Source organism: Theropithecus gelada, chromosome 7b (genome assembly GCF_003255815.1).
Source record: "Theropithecus gelada isolate Dixy chromosome 7b, Tgel_1.0, whole genome shotgun sequence".
Classification (NCBI taxonomy): domain Eukaryota; kingdom Metazoa; phylum Chordata; class Mammalia; order Primates; family Cercopithecidae; genus Theropithecus; species Theropithecus gelada.
Window position 1 is genome coordinate 73,988,303 of NC_037675.1, and position 18,712 is coordinate 74,007,014.

General features: G+C 51.2%; 1 protein-coding gene across 1 annotated transcript in view; it reads right to left on the bottom strand.

The window, feature by feature from the left end:
* Positions 1-16,789: 16,789 nt before the first annotated feature.
* The window catches only part of DPF3 (double PHD fingers 3), a 275,892-nt gene continuing 273,969 nt past the window's right edge, over positions 16,790-18,712 (bottom strand). Inside the window, exons 10-11 of the mRNA XM_025392879.1 lie at positions 18,148-18,229; positions 16,790-17,614 (exon numbers count right to left, since the gene is read on the bottom strand). Of these exons, the coding sequence (XP_025248664.1) occupies positions 17,544-17,614; positions 18,148-18,229 (153 nt within the window). The 3' untranslated portion in view covers positions 16,790-17,543. The remainder of the gene's footprint in view (positions 17,615-18,147; positions 18,230-18,712) is intronic.

Below are 18,712 nucleotides of genomic sequence, written 5' to 3' on the forward strand. Positions count from 1 at the left end.
AAGGTTCAAATTAGCTCAAATGCCACCGCCTCTCTGAAACCTTCCTAGCTTTCTTTCAGGTTGGAAGCACCCTCGCCTCTGAACTCTCATAGCACGATGTCTGGGGGTGCTTGTGGCCTTTACCACATTCTCCTCAATTTCCACAGGTAAACTTCAGAATCTGAGATGATACTGCTATTACTGGGAGCCTGTTGTGTGCCAGATACAGGGCCAAGGGCTTTACCCGCATTGCCTCATTGAATCTTCCCACAAATGCAAGCTAGAAGGTGGCTATAATTCCCTCCATTGAGAGGAAAGGAAAAACAGGCAAGCCACATTTCTATGACTCCCAAGCCAGGGTACTTTCCTATGCCCTGTTCTGCCACCTAAGTTTCTTGAGGAAACTTACGTCTTAAGGGTAGGAACGTGTTCACCTTTTATTCTAGGACCAAGTTTTTATTGCCATATCGGTGATTACATAGTTGAGGAGAGGATGGTAGAAGGATGAGAGAGGAAGAACCATATGTGCCATGCACTATACACATGTGATTGTGTTTAATCCTCACAGCAACCCTGCAAAATAGGTGTCATTCTCCCCATTTCTCAGACAAGGAAACTGAGGCTCATGAAGGTTATGTAATATGCCTGCCACCGGTCATCCAGCCTGTGAGTGGCATTGCCAGCCTTCTCTCAAGGGTTCTTGGGCCCCAAAGCCACCCTCCGTTGGCAGACTCACAGTGCACACCAAGGCAGGGGTGAGCTCGCCTGGGGCCTCTCTCCAGTTGGCAAATGGATCACCGAAGGTTAGAGCCCAGTGATTTTTGTAATTGAAAGTATTTTCTTTCTGACTTCCATTATGTAATTGGAAATGTATTCCCAAGGGCAATAATTTTGGCCTCAAGACATAATTAAAAGCATACAGGAGTGCAATGTATATTTTTAAATGGCATAACCAGAGGAAAGCTAATGATTTTTTACGGCACAACTGAAAGATCCCCCCAGAAGCTGCGTTCCATTCCCCTCCAAAGCTAGATCCAGGTTGAGAAAGGCAGTCCTCGATTCTGGTCCCTTAAAATCAAAGGATATCAGAATAAGGATCACTGAGGAAGATAAAGAAAAAAGAGAAAAACAATCAAGAAAGAAACTAAATAAAATCAAAGGATAGTTATAAACCACCAGTTTTAAGCCCTGGGCTTTTAGGTGTTGTTTATAAATAGTTTTAATCTGTGAATGCCTGTTTAGGGATTAAATCTAATAATGTATTTTTTTCAGAGTGCTTTTTGAGCTCTTTAAGAAGAAAGTTTGTCATTTTGCCCCAGAGAAACATGGAGATCATTTTCATAATTTATGATTTCTTTAAGTGCATAGTGAATTTCCTTTAAGAGGAACACAGGGTGGCCCACCTAGAATAGATCATGATTAATAATGCAGCAAGACTTGAAGGATTTGGGTTTTAAGTGGGCTGTAGTAACCCGACAACAGAGATGGGTAAAAGCCTAGCAGCCCAGTCCCTTCCCAGCCAACAGAACTGCCTTCCTCCCACGGGCACCAGGGAAGGAGATCTGCTTCTGATGCTGCCGGGGCCATGCCCCAGAAGGAGAAAGATCTGTGCCTATGTGGCAAACTGTGCTCCACTCCCCACCCCACTGGATTTTCTCTTATCCACTCATTCACCCATTCACACACTCAATCATTCGTTCAAGGATCCCTGTATCCATCCACCCATTCCCTTGCTGAACATGATCCAGGCAGTTGGTATTCAACAGTGAACAAGACACAGTGCGTGCCCTCAAAGAGCTAGTCTGATCAGGGAGGCTGTCAAGAAAGCTGACAATGAGCAGGGAGCATCAACGAGCAGAGAGGGGTAGGTAAAACATGGAGGTTGGAGCCTCAGAAATGTTTGTAGGTGGAGAGCGAGTGTATATGCAAGACAGCTCCTGCTTGGGTGGTTGGGGTGGCATTCTGGAGATTCCAGATAGGAGATCTCCATTCAACCACATTGACAAAAGTAAAAAGATAAGGTTAGAGTGGTTCATTGTGGGAAATGAGGGAGTGCCTTGTGGGAAACGAGGATTGTAAGAAAACACATAAAAAGGAATCAGACAGAAGTTTAAGGAGTTATCTTTCTGGAGACTGCATAGAAGATGGAAGCGTAATAGTATGGTTTAACAGGATCCAAGAGAGTATAGTTTAATGGGATCCAAGCCCACACATCAAACAAAGTGCAAGACTAGTTGCTAGAAGATCTCAGGCTCTTTCTCACAGGTTAAAGACTCTGAGCCCCTGACATTGGCTCTTAGCTTCAGAAAATGGCCCTCTGTGTGTCATGTGGCAACTAGGGCTCCATGGGAGAGTTTGCCCTAGATCTGGGGTGCAGCCTGGGTCGCAGTGTCTAAGACACAGGTCCCAGGCAACCTCAGCCCAGCATCCCTAGAATAAACGGAGGCGGGTTTGCTCAAATTGCCCTCTCCACTTGGAAAGCCCATCCCCAATCCCAAATCACTGCTGTCAAAGTCTTATACATCCTTCAAGGTTCTGCTCCAATGCACCTCCTCATGAAGCCCTTCTACAGATGGTCTCCCTTCCTGTGTGCCTATGGGACCGCCTATCTGTGGTTCCATCCTGAGTTAAAGGCAACAGTATACATGCTATTCCCCTCAGTTGGCCAGTTGCTTCCACTGGGAAGTTCTAAAGTTGCTGTCAAGTTTTATCCTCCAAGTCTGTAGCCACATGAGACAGTGAGCTGTGTCCATCAAAATGGCTTGGATGACCACTCTGAACATGCACCTCGGTGGACACAGAGGGGCCAAGGGTTTGAGGAAAGCAGAAAGGGGAGACAACGGAGGGTGTGGGCCCCTGTATGACCCTCCTTAGCTCCTCCCAGCCCCGAGGGAGCATCTCTGGAATTGTGTTTTCCCTCTCTGTTTTGGGTTGAGCCTGTGTTTAGTCCCTGGCGGGGATGGCATTATTTTCCTCAAGGTTTCAAGGGGGTTGGACAGCGTTTCATATTTCTCTCTTTGGCAAATAGTCAGTCCCCTGCCTCCCCTCCCAGGAATCAGGAATCCCAGAAATTAAAGCCGGAGGGACTCAGGTTTCTTTCTGAGGCGAGGCCGCTGCAGCAGATGCCAGTTGGACCCAGGAAATAGCCAAGGGGTGGGGGGCACCAGGTCTTGAGTTTTCTGGTAGGCAAGGGAGGGTACAGCCATGGATAAAATGCTGTGGCACTGTAGAGGGCAGGTTTGGGCTCCCTGCCTGGAGCAGAATAATCTTTCTTTCAAAGCTGAGTTGGAGTGATCAAGGACCAGCGGCAGCCATTCCACTCTGTGCTGTGGGCACGTTTCTCTCTGGGTAAAGGGAAGACAGAGCTTTCCATGCTGGAGAAGGGGATGGGAAGGAGCAAATCCCAGCAAAGGAAAGCAGGCCCAGCCCAGATGCCAGCAGAGAGGGAGCAGGAGCAGGAGGAGGGGATGGGAATGAGCCAGGCTTCAGCACAGAGGCTGGGAGATGGCAGGCGGGCGCTTGCGCGCAGAGCAGAACTGACACCTGGATCTCAGCTTGCTTCCCCCGGAGAACACTTTAATGAGGCTCACAGCTGTAATATCACAGAACGAGCGTTAACAATGCTAATTACCTGAAGTTTAGCCCGAACATTCCTAACCCACCCACCTTGGGGACACACTGTTGTTCTGGCCCTGCTAAAAGCGCTGATGGTTCAAAACATGGGCTGAGGCTTATGACGCAGATGTGACAGCAGAACACCGAGGCAGGCCTGGGTGGGGGCAGGTAGGGTAGTGTGTGCTGCAGGCTGCAGGGATGCCCAGGAATGGACAGAGTGTAACCTCCTGGTCATGATACCAATGTCCCTCTGCTCTTCTTAAGAGTAACCCAAGGGAGAAACCCCAAGTGGAGATCAGACTCCCTTGGCAAAAGCCGGGAATGGGCTACGTCCATTTGTGCATGGCAGAGGGTCACGGGACTGAGGTGACCTCCCATCATCACTCTGCACAACCTCAGAAGACACCCCTGTGCCCTTCCCACCATCTAGCCCCAAAGATGGTTTCAAACTGTTGCATGTTTTTTGAAGCAGCAGAATCACCAATAGAAGACGCAGATCAAATTGGAGCTGTGCTGGTCACTGGTTTCAGTTGAAAGCTGGGGCTCAAGGCTCTAGGACTTCCTTCCACCCCTGTCCCTCGAGACCTCTGGGCATCAGCAAATCACTCCCAGAATCCTAGGCCTCTGCAGAATCTGCTTGGAAAACCACTGTTCTAGAACAACATAAACCTCTGGCCTCATCGTGTCTGGGATTAAACCATGCCATTCCAAGGCACTGCATGGAAACACACTTTACCAGACACCCCAGAGGGCCCCTGACTTAGGCCAACTCTAGGGGCTGGAAGACAGGCGTGAGCATCTGGTGTGTCTACACCTCGATCTACATGGCCCCTTCCCCAAAACTGCCAAGTTAGGGCTGATTTTATAAAAACTCTAGAAACTCACACCTGTATCTATAAAGTCAAATGTCACCTAGTCAGATAAGACAAGATCTAGAACTTCTGATTCCTCTTTCAGTAGCCTTTCTGCCAAGCCAGGGAGGGGAAACCATATTATATCTCTATCGCAACCCCACCCCTCAGACTCCCACTACTGCCGGGTGTTGAGCCACTCATCAACATCTTATCCCACGGTCCCTTCTTCCTAGGCCTCACCACCTCGCTCTGCCACCATTCCAAGCCTTTGCCTCTCCCCAGGGAAAAAGCAGAGGAAGGCCGTTCTGCTCTGTGTTTGCTTGAACGTAACTTGGATCCCTCCAGTTTTCCCCGCTGATAGTTTGGATGTGTGTTCCCGCCAAATTCCGTGTTGAAATGTGATCCCCAGTGTTGGAGGTGAGGCCTAATGGGAGGTGTTTGGGTCATGGAGTGGGGGGATCCCTCATGAATAGCTTTGTGCCCTTCCAGCGGTAGGTAATGACTGAGTTCTTGTTCTGTTGGTTCACACTAGAACTGATTGTTAAAAAGAGCCTAGGACCTCCCTCTGTCTCACTCCTTCCCTCGCCATGTGGCACACCTGCTCCTCCTCAATTTGAAAGCTTCCTGAGGTCCTCACAAGAAGCTGGTGTTGGTGCCATGCTCCTTGTATAGCCTGCAGAACCTTGAGCCAAATAAACCTCTTTTCTTTACCAATTACCCAGCCTCAGGTATATCCTTTAGTAAACGTAAAACGGACTAATACCCCTTCCCTCCTCCATCCCTCTGACTCGGCAATGTCAGTTTCTGGTCTGCGTTATAATAGTTAACTTTCTCAGGCCCACCAGAACATGGCACGTTTACTGCCTTCTCAAAAGCCTTCTCAGAAATTGGTGGGATAAAACTGTTTTCGTCTGTTTGGGCTCCTGTAGCAAAGTGCCATAGACTGGGTGGCTTATCAACAATAAGCCAAATTTATTTCTCACAATTCTGGAGACTGGAAAGTCCAAGATCAAGGTGCCAGCAGATTCGGTGTCCAGCAAGGGCCTGCCTCCTGATGGACAACCACCTTCTCCAGCTTCACATGGTGAAGGGGTAAGGGGTCTGTCCTGGGCTTCCTTTATAAGGGCACTAATGCCATTCATGTGGACTCTGCCCCCCATGACATAATCACCTCCCAAAGTCCCTGCTTCTAATACCGTCACCCTGAGGGTGGAGATTTCAACATATGGATTTTGGGGGACATAACATTCATAGCATAGCAGACCAGGATGCAATGCCGGGTTCCCTGGGGTTAAAGCAGAAACGTGCACAGCTCTCCATGCAGATGAAAGGCCTGAATGATGTGGGTGTCTGTGTAATCTGCTGCTGCCTGGACTTTGTTACATGAGCCTAAGTCCCCCTGATTGCTGAAATTAGCAATTCAGCACTGCAGGTCCAGCTGTCGCTTGAAACTGCTTTGGGTGAAGGCCTGGCCTTTCCCCTCTGGTCCCTGAATGCAGACATCTCTCCCACTGCAGAGATCGCTCAACAACCTGCTCAATGGCCCATGTCTGCAGCAACCATCAATGGCTCCTCTGCTGAAATAACGGCCCCACATTATGCTTAGAAAAGCAAAGGCTGAAGGCACACGGATGACTCATTAAAGAACAGTGCAGCACTCACTTAGGGGAGGAATAAGAAGTGACATGGTGTCTTCCCACTGCCATGCCCACCTGTGTCTTACCAAAATTCACAGTAGATTCCAACTAAAACTATGTTGACTGATTGAGACCAGGGAGCTCATATTCTAGTTCCCTCGATTTCCCCCTTGACCCCGTTCATCACATGTTGTATTATTAGCTGTCTGGTGCCTGCCTCCTTGGCAAGACTGTGAGCCTCATGAGAGGTGGAGCTTTGTCTTCTCTGCTGTAGCCCCACTACCTAGCATAGAGTAGAAGCCTTTATTTATCTATCTAAAATTTATTTTTGGAAGACTGACTCTTAACTTGCAGCCTCAGGAAACCAATTCCCGCATGGAACAGGAGTCCTATACCCAGAGGCTGTTTCTTGAAGGCCGTTGCTAAGCAGACTCTGGAGACTCTAGGGGCAGATATGTCCTCTGTAATGCCTCTTGCTCCTTGCCCAGGGCAGCCAACTCACTGCCTTTATGGAAGGCAGCTGAGAGGGAAGGAGCAATGACTCAGCTGGCTTCCAGACGGGTCCTGCACCAGGGGTCTCTCTCTCCCCCGAACCGTATTCCCCAACCTCTGCTGTGAGTCATCTCTGAGTCATCAACCTCCCTTGCCCCAGAAAATCTAGGGGGCTCCCTTCAGGATGCCCGAGGATCTTCTCTGAGGGGTCTCCAGAAAATGAGCTCCTCTATTCCTGCAGCTGAAGCTCTCAGTTAAGGCCTGAAGCTATGCTGCCCGCTGTGCCCATGAAAGCTGTCACTGTGACTGTGGCTTCCCTGGTGCCATGTATGACGTGGCCGGAAGCCCATCATCAGGCAGCAAGTGAGACCTGGAATTTGTTGCTCCAGGAGTCTCCTTGCAACCATGAAAGCACTAGTGTTTCTCTGGAGCCTGATGCACATGCATGTGTGTTTCTCTCTCTCACACACAATGCAGTCCTACTGCACACCCCAACATGAAAGGCTCTACCCCCACAGGATCTCTACATTTGCAAGTGAGGTCCTAACTATTGGTAGGGAAAATAAGAGTTTCCAAGAGTTTTAAAGGCTTTTATTTGTTTACACATTCTCTAAATTGCAGACAAAAGATTCACTACGTGGGTAGTCAACATTGCTAACCAATCACAGAACAAGATACTAACCACAGCAAGGAAGGGGTAGGGGCTTGTGACTCAGTCTTTGAGAACGTGCGAGGGTTCCATGGGATATCGAGGGGTCCCAAAGACAAAGGCTGCTCGATCCCCACGTCATTCTTCATCCCATCAGCGACAGGTCTCCCTCCCAGAACCCTGTCAGGACAGGAGAAAAGGCAGCAAGAGAGGTGGGGCGGTCCTGGCACGTGGGCCACCAGTCTTCTGAATGAAGAGCGAGTCCCGGGTCTGCTTCCAATCTGTAGGTTCTCCTGGAGACTGTCACAATCTGGCAGCTCTCTGGGAAGTAACAGAACCGGCATGTCCCCTTAGGATGGCAGGAGATGTGGCACAGCCTCAATCTCCAACACTGAAACACAGAGAGCTTGATACGTCCCTTAGGGCAGAAACATCACAGCACTTCACGTTAGGAGTCACGAAAGAGTGGGAACCTGACACACGTGGGAAGGGCACATCCCCAGAGGACAGAGGGCCAAGGCGGCACACACACCTACAGACAGAGACCGCAACCACATCACAGTAAGGAGGAGGACAGCTAACGGGGTGGGAGGCGGGAGCTTTTTGTTTGTCTGTTGCTGTCGTTGCTTTTTAGAGAAACCAGGGTGAGCCAAATGGAGATACTGTCTCAAGACCATTACACACAACTTCCCAAATCTGTAGCCCTTTTCTGTAACCTCATGAAAGCTGTGTCAGACTCAGTCCTGGTCTGAAGTACCCAAGCAGACCAAGGCAAAAACTCATCCACAAGAGGCAATGCGGTATTGGGTTCCAAGGATCAGTGGGGAGGGCCTTCAAAGGAGCAAAAAGGGAAACCCTCTTTCATAGGCATTTCTCTCGCTGGAGCCCAACTCTCTTGGCCATTCTTTTATGACTAAGAGTCTCAGAAGGAGTTGTGGGTGTGGGGTAAAAGAGACAAGCAAGCATGTTGGAATGATGGGGATAAAATGTTGCAGTGGCTTCCCTCTCTGGTGCCCACACCTGGAAGAAGTGATCCCAGGTTTGCGTCGTATCTGCAGGTCTAGAGACATCAGTGGAGGCAGTAATTGGAGATCTCAGTGCATTTCCAGGGTCCCCTTTCCCAAGGCAGTGTAAAGCAATGGAGGGGCAGTACATTCCTAAGGCTGTGAGATGCCCAGGGTCTCTATTCACCAGCTGAGAAAGGGCAATGAAGACTAAACACACCCCTTCTGCAAGTCCACACGCTCTCTGACTCAACCAGAGGGCATCCAAGGCCTGGTGGAGCCTGTGCAAGCCTGAGCTTCCTCGTGGAGCAGCGGGTAGGCAGCTCCTTCCCAGGGACCTCGTCGTCCTTCCTACCACAGGAGCCACCTGTCAAAGCCCACCCAGAGGAATCCCAGTGTTCATAAATGGAGGTGCCCTCACCAAAGCCACTGGACCAGCCTGTCCATGAGAAGAGACACAGAGGGATTTCAGCAACGAGAAGAAAACCAATTTCTTTCGGCTTCTTAGCAGAGATGTTCCATGTCTTGGCTATCAAAGAGAGAAACTGGGCTTAAAAATTGCCCTCACCCTGAACCCACTTGGCAAGGGAGAGCAGACCTGGTTGAGGTCTAGTTCTGGCTTTTGTGAATCGACCGTGTGACACAGACAGCACAGCATCAAGGCGGGAGGGCGCCTGATCAGACTGTTCTCAGACTGAGAGCACACTCAAGGGCAGGCAGGAGATGGAGAATTCTCAGAGCTCAGCCGCTGGCTCTCGAGCTCCCAGGCTCATCCCTCAAGGAGCTGGGGGCCTGAAGGCTCAGGGTCCACCACTGGCTGCCTGGGGGCAGTGCTGCCAGTCTGGTGTGGAAAGGGTCCAAGTCAGAGGCCTTTGCCTCACCCCTTCCACCAGCAGGGCCATTCAGAGGAGCCTTGGCTCAAGAGAACCTTGCCCACAGGCTTTCAAGTAGGTGAGTGGACCAAACCCCTTCATGCTTTTCAGGCTCTCACGCACTTTAAAACCAGACTCACAGCCAAGCCTTGTGTCCCTGGCTACCTCCACAGAGATCACCAGAATTCCCCTCGCTGGGAGCCATGTGCTGTCTAGGGCCCCAGAGGAGCCTTCCCTCGGGCCAGCCCCACAGAGAAGCTACAGCTCTGAGCCGACATCCACACATGGACAAATACATGCCTTCCCCCAAGCCCAGGCATTTTGCTTGAAAGCGAGCTTGGTGTGGCTTCTTCAGGGAATAACTCAAAGCTGAAATCTGGCTGTGACACGTGTGGAGAAAAGGAAAGATGAAACAAATGGTTTATTCCTAATGCTGTCAACACAAACAACTGACAGTCTAAGCCAGCATGAAGCTAGGATCTGACAAGCACCTGGCCAAAGGTGAGCATGGAAGGTTTGCTGAAAAGCTCTCTGATGCTGGGTTTCATCCCTGCACACACCAGCAGTGCCAGACACGGGCATGGGGCAGCTGACCTTGCTGGGGTCTGGTGGAGTGTGCCCAATCTGTGCATGAAGCTCCCCCCCACCCCAGTAGTCCCCCTCTCTGCTTTCTGTAGCAGGGACAAGACCACTGTGGGGGTCATTTTCTGCCTCTGATCAGGCCCTACCAATTGCACCTCCCTGTCTTCCACCCCAAGAACCTGCAAGCAGCACTGGGGGCACTGGCTGCCCAACACACTCCAGCGCAGGTGCCTTCATCAGTTCACCAGTTTTAATGCTGAGGATGCTGTCATCCAAGGGCATCTAGTGCTTGGAAAAGCAGATTAAAGCAACTAGGCTGAGGTCATCTGTTTTCTTCCCCCGACCCCTCAACCTCCACAGGATGGAAATCATTGGATGCCTTCACCTGCTTGTCTTCTACTGAGGAACACGCATCCTCAGCAGAGAAACCTACATATACATCTACCTTCCGTGGTGGCGCGATGCTTGACCTATAGTCACGATTCCTTGGCAGAACTTAATTTTATAGCTGAAAAGCAACTTGAAGGCTGGGCCAGGATGTGGTTTGTTTTCCAGCCTCTACAGGACCTAGAGCATTGCCTTGCACATAGTCGATGCCCTGCCAAGGGTTTTAATTTAGCCAGTAACAGCCTGCCTTGCAATGATTCATGGCAGGCAAAAGATGGGTTCATTTTCCTTCAGAGGAAAAACCCCCAGAGTGGACAACCATGGCAGATGAGTGGGGGGCAGCTCGGATGGACTGTGTTCCCTTTCCCGGCCAGAGGAGCACAAGTGCCCCCTAAGCATCTGACCATTCATCGCAAAAGCAGGACCCATCTGCTTTCCCAAACGCCATGTGGACCAGATGCACTGGTGAGCCAGGGACGCCCTGCCTACCTACCCCGCCTCTCTCCAGCCACCTGCTCCCCACCTCCTCTGCTCTGAGATAATCGTTCTATATTTTCATGCTCTCGCTCACATATCAGGCAGTGTTTCTGTCCTTTATTTTTTTCTAGTACCTAATTTAGGCCTCTTCAACTACATGTTGAAAATGTGCACGGGGTATATTTTCTTTTTCCTTTACACCACTGTTGCTTCCCACTTCCCACCTCCACCCCACTCCTTAGCATCTAGCATGGCAGAGGGAAGGGAGGAAACAGTGTAGGGAAGGGAGAGGGCAGGATGAGAATCGAGGTCTCAGTGGGGAGTAGACATGGAAGGGCAAACCAAGTCTACAAAAACCACAACCCCCATTCTAGCCATAAAAGCTTTGCATCCCTTTGATAGCAGAATTGAGACTTTTCAAGTCCCCAACTATCACCAAATGTCTCTCCTGAAAAGAAGCACAGGTGAACGAAGAGAAGAGAAGGAAAGAGGTCATGGAGCCAGTGGCTTTCCAAGCACAAGGCTCCCTTTGCAACCCCTGTGGCTGTGCAGGAGCTGAGAGCCAGAGGAGCGGGACTGGAGAAGATTTCAGAAAGACGCACCTTGCCTAGCAGCCCCTGGCTCTCCCTCTTGTCCTGGAGCAACATCAAAGTTTCCCTTTAGTTCATTAAGCAGGATGTGTGTGTGTGTGCGTGTGTGTGTGTGTGTGCGCGCACACACGCACGCATGGGCATTCCTGTTCTCATCATCAATATTCATAACATTGAAATGAATAACAGAGATACAGAGAGGCTAGCAAATGAGCAAATGGGATGCAGTGAGTGAAAATATAACCTGGGGGTCTGTAGGGTTGTGTTGCTGAGGGGATATACAGACCCAAGGGGCTCGCGGGCCTCTCCCATTTCCTACAAGGCCCACTTACCTGCCCTCCCGTCCCCACCACGGCCGTGTTTATTTGCTAGACAGGGTTGGTGCCAGCCTACAGGGCCATTTTGCTTGCTGCCTGGGCTAGAGGTCATGATGAGTAATTATATCTCTGTCCAAGAGGGCTCTGGCTGCCTGCCAGTCCTGGTTCCTGCCTTCCTCTGGCCTGCCCTGGGAAATGTCGCCATCAGCAAAATACTCCCTTCTCCTGGTGGAGCCAAAGAGGGGGAAACTGTGGAAGGTCCCTCTCTCAAGGCCACCTGCCCTGCGACCTGAAGCTGGCACTGGAGCAGAGAAAGGGAAGGAGTGGGGACAGAAGCTGGAGTCACCTCAGGACCCCCTTACAGGCAGGGCTCACTCAGAGCTCAGAGAGCCTGTTCCAGGAACCCACTCACTTCCAAATCTTTCCCCTCATGCAGGGAGTTCCCTGTTCCTTCTGGAAAACCCCCTGGTAGGGAACTGGCAAGCCCGGACCCCTCCTCTTCAGAGTTTCCTGACAGCACTTCCTTTGGGCCTCTCTTCAAGCTGCCTGGGCTGCTCACACAGAGGGGGCGCCCGCCGCACAGCCAGGCCTCCCCGGGGACAGCTGCTGAGAGGCTCCAAGGCAGCTCCCACTCACTCTGCCTGGGAGGCTGTCTGTCCTCCCACATCCCGGTGCCCAGCAGGCAGCACCCACATCTTCCTCTCCCCTCCTTCCCCCTGCCCCCTTCTCAGCTGTCCACTCACAGACCAGAGGGTCTCCAGCCTCCCTAGAAAGGGGTTCCCAGCTCTCCAACACCCTCCACCAGCTGCCCAAAGGCCCTGAACTAACCCCTGTGTCCCTTTGTTCCACACTCAGGGCTGGTGGCCGTGGCCTCTGGCAGAGAATCATAAGCAGACTCCCAAACCCTAGGAATGCTCAGAAATGGGTGCGGGAGCCCCAACCCCCAGACAGCTATGGAGCCCACCTTCTGGCCACGGACCAGTTAGACTCTACAGCAAGCTGGGGCTCAGGTAGGGAGACTCGTAGGCCTGAGGCAAATTAAAACATCTGTTCCCCACCACCACTATCCTTCCCCTTCACCTGGAATCAAAAAGCATGCTTTGGGGATGGGAGTAAGATTGCAAAAAGGGTAACACACAGCGGGGAGAGGAGGAGCTCTGTCCACTTTGCAGGGGGCAGAGGAGCAGGACTGGCCAGGCCCCCACTTCCCTTCCCAGCTACTGGTGTCCTGGGCTTGGGGGACAGGGGCCTGGAGGCCTGACCCCTCTGGTAGCAGTGCCTGGAAATGCTTCACTCCCCAAGGCTGCAGGCATGATCCAGCCCTCCCTCACTGCCTTCTCTCTCCAGCTGGGTGAGGGGCCTGCTTTGCCCTCAGAAGCATCCCTGAAACCCCACACAATCAACAAGGGGCCTCAAGAAAGAGGGAGCTGAATTAGAGTTCAGAACTGGGCAGCGGTTTGGCCTTTTTAAAAAAATAATAATAATAGTAATCTGCTGCCCAGGATCACAAGCCTCAGGGAAAAAAAAAAAACAAAAAAAAAAACAGAGTTTCAATCACTGTTCACTCCCACCTGCTGCCCTCCAGCTCCTTAGCTCCAGGATTTCTGCCTGAGGACATCCAGCTCTCTGCCTTGTTCCGCCAGAGATCCTTGCCCCTCCCAAATGCCCTCCCACCCTCCCTTCCCGAGGCACCCCTGTCTCTCTTCCTCCCCAGGAATGGGAGCCTGCTAAAAGGGACACCAAGTCACCACTGCTACAAGGAGCCAGGCCTGGGACTTGCGGCATCTTCCATGGGAGTGTGAGTGTGGCTCTGGCCAGGGCCAACTTCTCCATTGGGACCCCCTGAAGAGGGGCCAGGAGGGGCAGCCGGGGAGTGAGAAAAGAAGGGGCTGCTCCTGTCCCAGCACTTCCACGACAGGCTAAAAACCAGCCTGGGGGCCAGGGATGTGGTCCTCAGGGCCCGCCCTGGGCCATGGGGCAGCACAACGCCCCCCACCTCCCCACACGCAGACCCAAAGAGGAGACTATAAGCCCCTCTTTTTGAGCCCTGAGGCCTGAGGTTGCCAGCAACCTTTCTTCAGCGGCACAAAAGAGCGCAGGTCTCCTCCACTTGCTCCCAAAGGAAAAGTAATAACAATCATCTCATTTTTCTTCCTTAAAACATCAAAACTTTTAAGCGGAGTGTTGAAAGGAAGCGGGCTGTATTCAAAGCACCAAGACAAAAATGCACCATGAGTGTGTAACCCTCCAGGGTATCATGAAACCATCACTGTGAAACCCAAACCCTCCCCCAACTTCAAAACCTGTTATCTTCCCCAGCTCTGGAGGAATCTGGCCTCCTTCCCTCCCTTCCACCCACCCACGAGCTCTTCCCTGGTTCCAGTTGGCTGGGCTCAGCCTGCCTGGGCTTCCTACCTTGCCCTGGGGCAGGGACAGGAGCAGGGGAGCTTTGGGACCTGCTGGCTCCTGCTTCAGGGGCAATAAGTCAGTGAGGGGTTCCGAAGGAAAGCCAGAATGTCAATCTCCTAGCAGGAGCCCTGTTTCTATTTCCACATAATGTTGCCTGCGCTGGATTTGCTACAGGTCCCAAAAGCAGGGTTTCAAAAATGCCTGCAGGGAACAGGATTTCCACTTCCGGGTTGAATCCGGCAGCCTCACCTCTCTGGTTTGCTGGAGCCACAATACAGAGGTCTCCCGGTGAAGCCCAGCAAAGGCCTCCTGGCTGTTCCCAGCATTTGAGCCGGGAGACAACCCCATCATTGTCCCCATTTGGTGACCTCTGCAGAAAATGACAATAGCTACCATGGAGTGGGGACCATCATCATGCCAGACCCGTGCCAGGATCTTTACCAACGTCACCTCGAATAACTGCAAAGACCATGCTGGATAGGCCATGTTTCCCCACCTTACAGACGTGTGAAATGAGGCTCAGAGAGGTGAAGTCATTGGCTCAAGGTCAGTCAGCTAGAAAGTGGCAGTGTTCGTCAGAAAGTGAGCGTTACCCATGAACTGAAACGAATCATAGCCCTCTCTAAAAGTCACCTTTCCATTCTCAACTGCATTCATCTTATAGAAGGGAGTATCCTGAGCACCTTCATTTTAAAGTCCCCAACCCCATGTATATCCCTCACCTCCACCCCACAGCCCATGCAAGTCATGATTTCCTTGGTCACAGCTTTTGCCAGGACCCTGACCATGGGCAGCCCGGCCCTGGCAATATAAACTCCCTTTGGTCACAAGGGAGATACGAAGAAGACATCTAACATTGGCTAATGCACACAAGAAGGTGGACATGGAAAATACCTGGAGTTCTTCCCAGACAAGCATGACTCTGCAGTGCTTGTTTATGTAGCAAAACTCTCAATCTCACTCTGCAATAGTCAGGGCAAGTGTTACTATCTCCATTTTCCAGGTGGGCAAATTGAGGTTCAGGGAGGTTAGGTGACTTGCCCAGTGTCACACAGCTACTCCATGGCAGAGGCAACACAAAAACCCTGATCCTTCACAGGCATCTTGTGATTCTAGCTCAGAGAATGATTCTAGCTCATTCTCTGGGGTTCAAAAAAAAAAAAAAAAAGAAACCAATTTAACGTTTAACAACCCTGTCCTCTTTTCAACACAGAGGTGATCAATGTGACCATGGAGACTTTTGTCTGCTTGCAGTACCCTGACAGTGCCAGCCCACAAGTTGGCTTGCTATCCCTGCTTTCCAGATGGGGAAACTGAGGCCTCCAAAGATGAAGAATGGGTTGGCCCCATTCTGCAGGGAGTAATGAAGCAGAGAGGGGAATTCCAGGGCCATCCTCATGTCACTCCAGAGCCCTGACCCTCACCACTGCAGGCAAGTTCCAGTGCCCTGCCTTGGCCTGGGAGACCCAGCTCAGGCTCAGCTTGTGTGGGCAAAGCAGACGTGGGGCTGAGATAGAACAGGGGTGCCCTATCGCCTGCACTTCTGTGGAAAACAAATTTACACATACTCCAAAGAGGACGTGTCAAGTTGTACAGCCACAATTTGGGGTTTCAGACTTGCTTTTTAAGTTTTTAAGCTATTGTGGCATTTGGGAACATTTGGGGAATTTTTTTTCTCTAAATTTAAATTAAAATGACTCTCAAAACCAATTATTAGCCTTTGGAGACAGCCTGCTTTGAGTTTTGTGGGAAGAGAGAGAGCTGGAGTAGTCAGGAGAGAAAATGTGCCCCTCTGATGGAATGTCACCCTCCCTATCCCTCCCTGGGCCTTCAGGATTCAGACGAGCTCACCGACCAGCAGGCGGAAGGAAATTACTTATGAGGAAGACGAAAATTCCATCCGGACAGGGGCCCTTTAAATGAGACCATTATGTATGTGTGTGATTCACTCTGAGGCCACAGGCCCCTGCAGGAGAGTGACCCCCATCGCTTGCCACAGATCACTCTGCAGAAGCGTGGGGGAGACCCACACTGCTTGGTTTCATGCCAGGCTGCCCTGGGTCCACTGGCCAAGAGCAATTAGCCTGGAGAGGAGCACTCCTGCTGAGGGACAGCACAAATACTGCAGCCGGGCAGAAGTGGCCCAACTAGCCCGAGTCTCCGGGAGCTTCCTCAGGAGCTTAAGAACTAAAAATAACCTGGGCCTTTGTTGTGAGCAGCCGGACCACAGAGATGGAGCTGATTTCAGAGAAGCCAAGCATGCGCGAGGGTTCCGCTCACCGAGACCTGCCCTTCGGGCAAATGATTTTTCCAGAAATATGTCAGTTATTGTGCTGCTGCTGTGATTCAAAGTCAGCCCAATCCGCTCCAGCCCTCGGGGCTATCTTCCAACACACAGAGTTCTCGGAAGCTCAGCCTCCCCACCTCTTTCTTCTAGACACATTTTTTTTGAAAACAAGAGTCCTGCACGTTTGGGGAGCTTAGGAGACAAGAGTAACCCCCGCACTGAGAGTTCTAAAATGTGGCCACCCTGGTCGTGAATGATGACCACCTCACCCTAATTATTTGTTTAGATAACAATCTTCTCCTTCCCCCATCTTAAAATTCCCAGTCAGGTCTCAGTAGACAATAGCGAACATACACTACGTGGAAAGAAGAAATTACTTAGGAAAAGGAATTCAGAGTGTGGCATCAATACTGAAGGTTTCTCAAAGCTGCAGCCCCCTGTATCCAGCATTCAGACACATGATTGAGCAGCCTTCACTCCCCTTCCTGGTTCTTGAGTCCCACCAGGGGAAGCTGAACCAGTTCTCCAGACCCAGGTGGGCTGAGAGGCAGAGGCTTGACCGTCTTCCTCTGTCCATAGGCTGTGGCTGGTCTCACCTAAAGGATGTCCCAGCTCTAAGGTCAAGGAACCAGCCTGGCCCCTTGCAAAGTCTCTCCCGATGGATAACAAGTACTGACTGGCTATGGCGGGGCCTTGGCACCATTTCCGCAATGCTTCCTCCCATGTCTCAGCGCCTCTCCCTCCCTCCCCGCCCCCATCTAGTACTTGAGGCAGTGGATCAAGACCAGGCTGGCTGTGGATGCCACTGCTGAGGTTCTAGAAGGCAACTCTTTGTCTCCACAGACACCAAGGAACAAGAAGGGGTTGCAAGACCCCAAGTCTAGAAGTTTCCAGTGAGGCTTGCCATAAACAACAACTTCTCCACAGCCCTTTATTCCTCGGGTGAGAATTTCAGGATGAAGAGCCTAAGCTGGAGGGGGCGGGGGCTGTGCGAAGATTTCTTGGAACACAATAGATAAAAAACACCACACTACACACAAGTGATGGGTGAGTGGTCAGGAAATGGCTTCCCTTAAAATGGGAACCAATGAGAGGGCCTCGGTGCTAGGGCAAAAGTGAAAGGGGTTCCACAGGGCTAGGGCCGGCGGTGTTATTCCGAAGTGCAACTTCCTTCCGGTAGAAACAAGGAGGTGCTGGCTGAAGTTCCGCACATATCGGGGGCGGTCAGGAGATGCCTCGCCCTCTTGGTTCCATGTGTCCGTGCCCCTCTGGGACTATTTCTTTTCCTTACAGTTGGTCTGTCTGGATATGTAGGAAGAGGGCACGTTCTGGTTTGAGCTGGGCTCTGCTTTAGCCTCTCCAGCAGCAAGTCACATTCTGTGACCTAGGGCCCTAGGCTTGGCAGCCGAAGGCTGAGGCTTTCTCTTTCAGCAGTTCCCAGCATAAGTGGCAGCTCCAGCTTCCTGCAAGAAATGAGATGGCTTTAGTAGCAGCCCCTCTGCTAACTCTGGAGCCCCACCCCAGTGCCCCTAACTTCTTGTAAACCCTGTTTCCTTTGAACTTCGGCAATGCAGAAACCAAGTCCCAGGCCTGAAAACGTGCAGGAGTCTGTGGCTCAGCAGAAAGCAGGAGCTCAGAGGAGATGGGCTCAACTCTTATCAAGACCCTCACTCCCTGGTCATGCCTCCAAACTAGTGTCGCCGGGCCTGCGCTAGTTCCCCTGGAAGCTCACACCTCCCCAGCATCTCCACTGCATGTCTGGGAAAAACCTCCTCGGCCCTCAAGTTGAAATTTCAGCTGCTTGGACTGTGCCTCAGTTTCCTCATCTGTAAAATGGCAGTCGTCGTACCTACCTTGTGGGGTTGTGACGATTAAATGAGACAAGACATGGACATGTAAAGCCCTTAGCACAGGCCTGTACTATGGTGAGAGCTCAGTAAGTGCTAGTAGTAGTCGTATCTGCTGCTGTTGTTACTATTGACCTCATCATCATTACCTTCTGGGGGCTCAGCCACCGGGGGATTTAAACAGTACATGTGATAGCCACGGTCACAGTCATCGCAGAAGAGTAGCTGGTCCTGATGGAACACAGAGCAAGCACAGAGGAGGAGAGATTCTGTTATTTGGGGCCAATGTCTGGTCCCTACTTACCCATCAGCCTTATTTCCACATCGGCCTCACTGGATCCCCTTTCCAGGTCCCACATGGAGTCCTCACTGTCCCCTGAACGTGCCTGTGCTTTTCCCACACCTAGAGTTTCCCCCTCTACCTCCCAGCCTATATAAATCCTACACCTATTTTAGGGTTCTGCTCAACTCATACCTCCTCCAAGAAGCCTTCTGTGACTACCACCTCACATCCAAATTTAAAAGGATTCCTTATTCTTCTGAACTTCCAGAGCCAATAGCTCTGCTTCCAAAGGGCAGAAAATGTCTCTATTGTCCATGACTTTATATATTTGAAGATCTTAATTGAATTCTTCTGGATTCCACTCCCTCCATCTGTGAAATGGGCAACAGCTGTACTGGGATGAACCTCAGACCCTCTTCAGGGTTTCATTA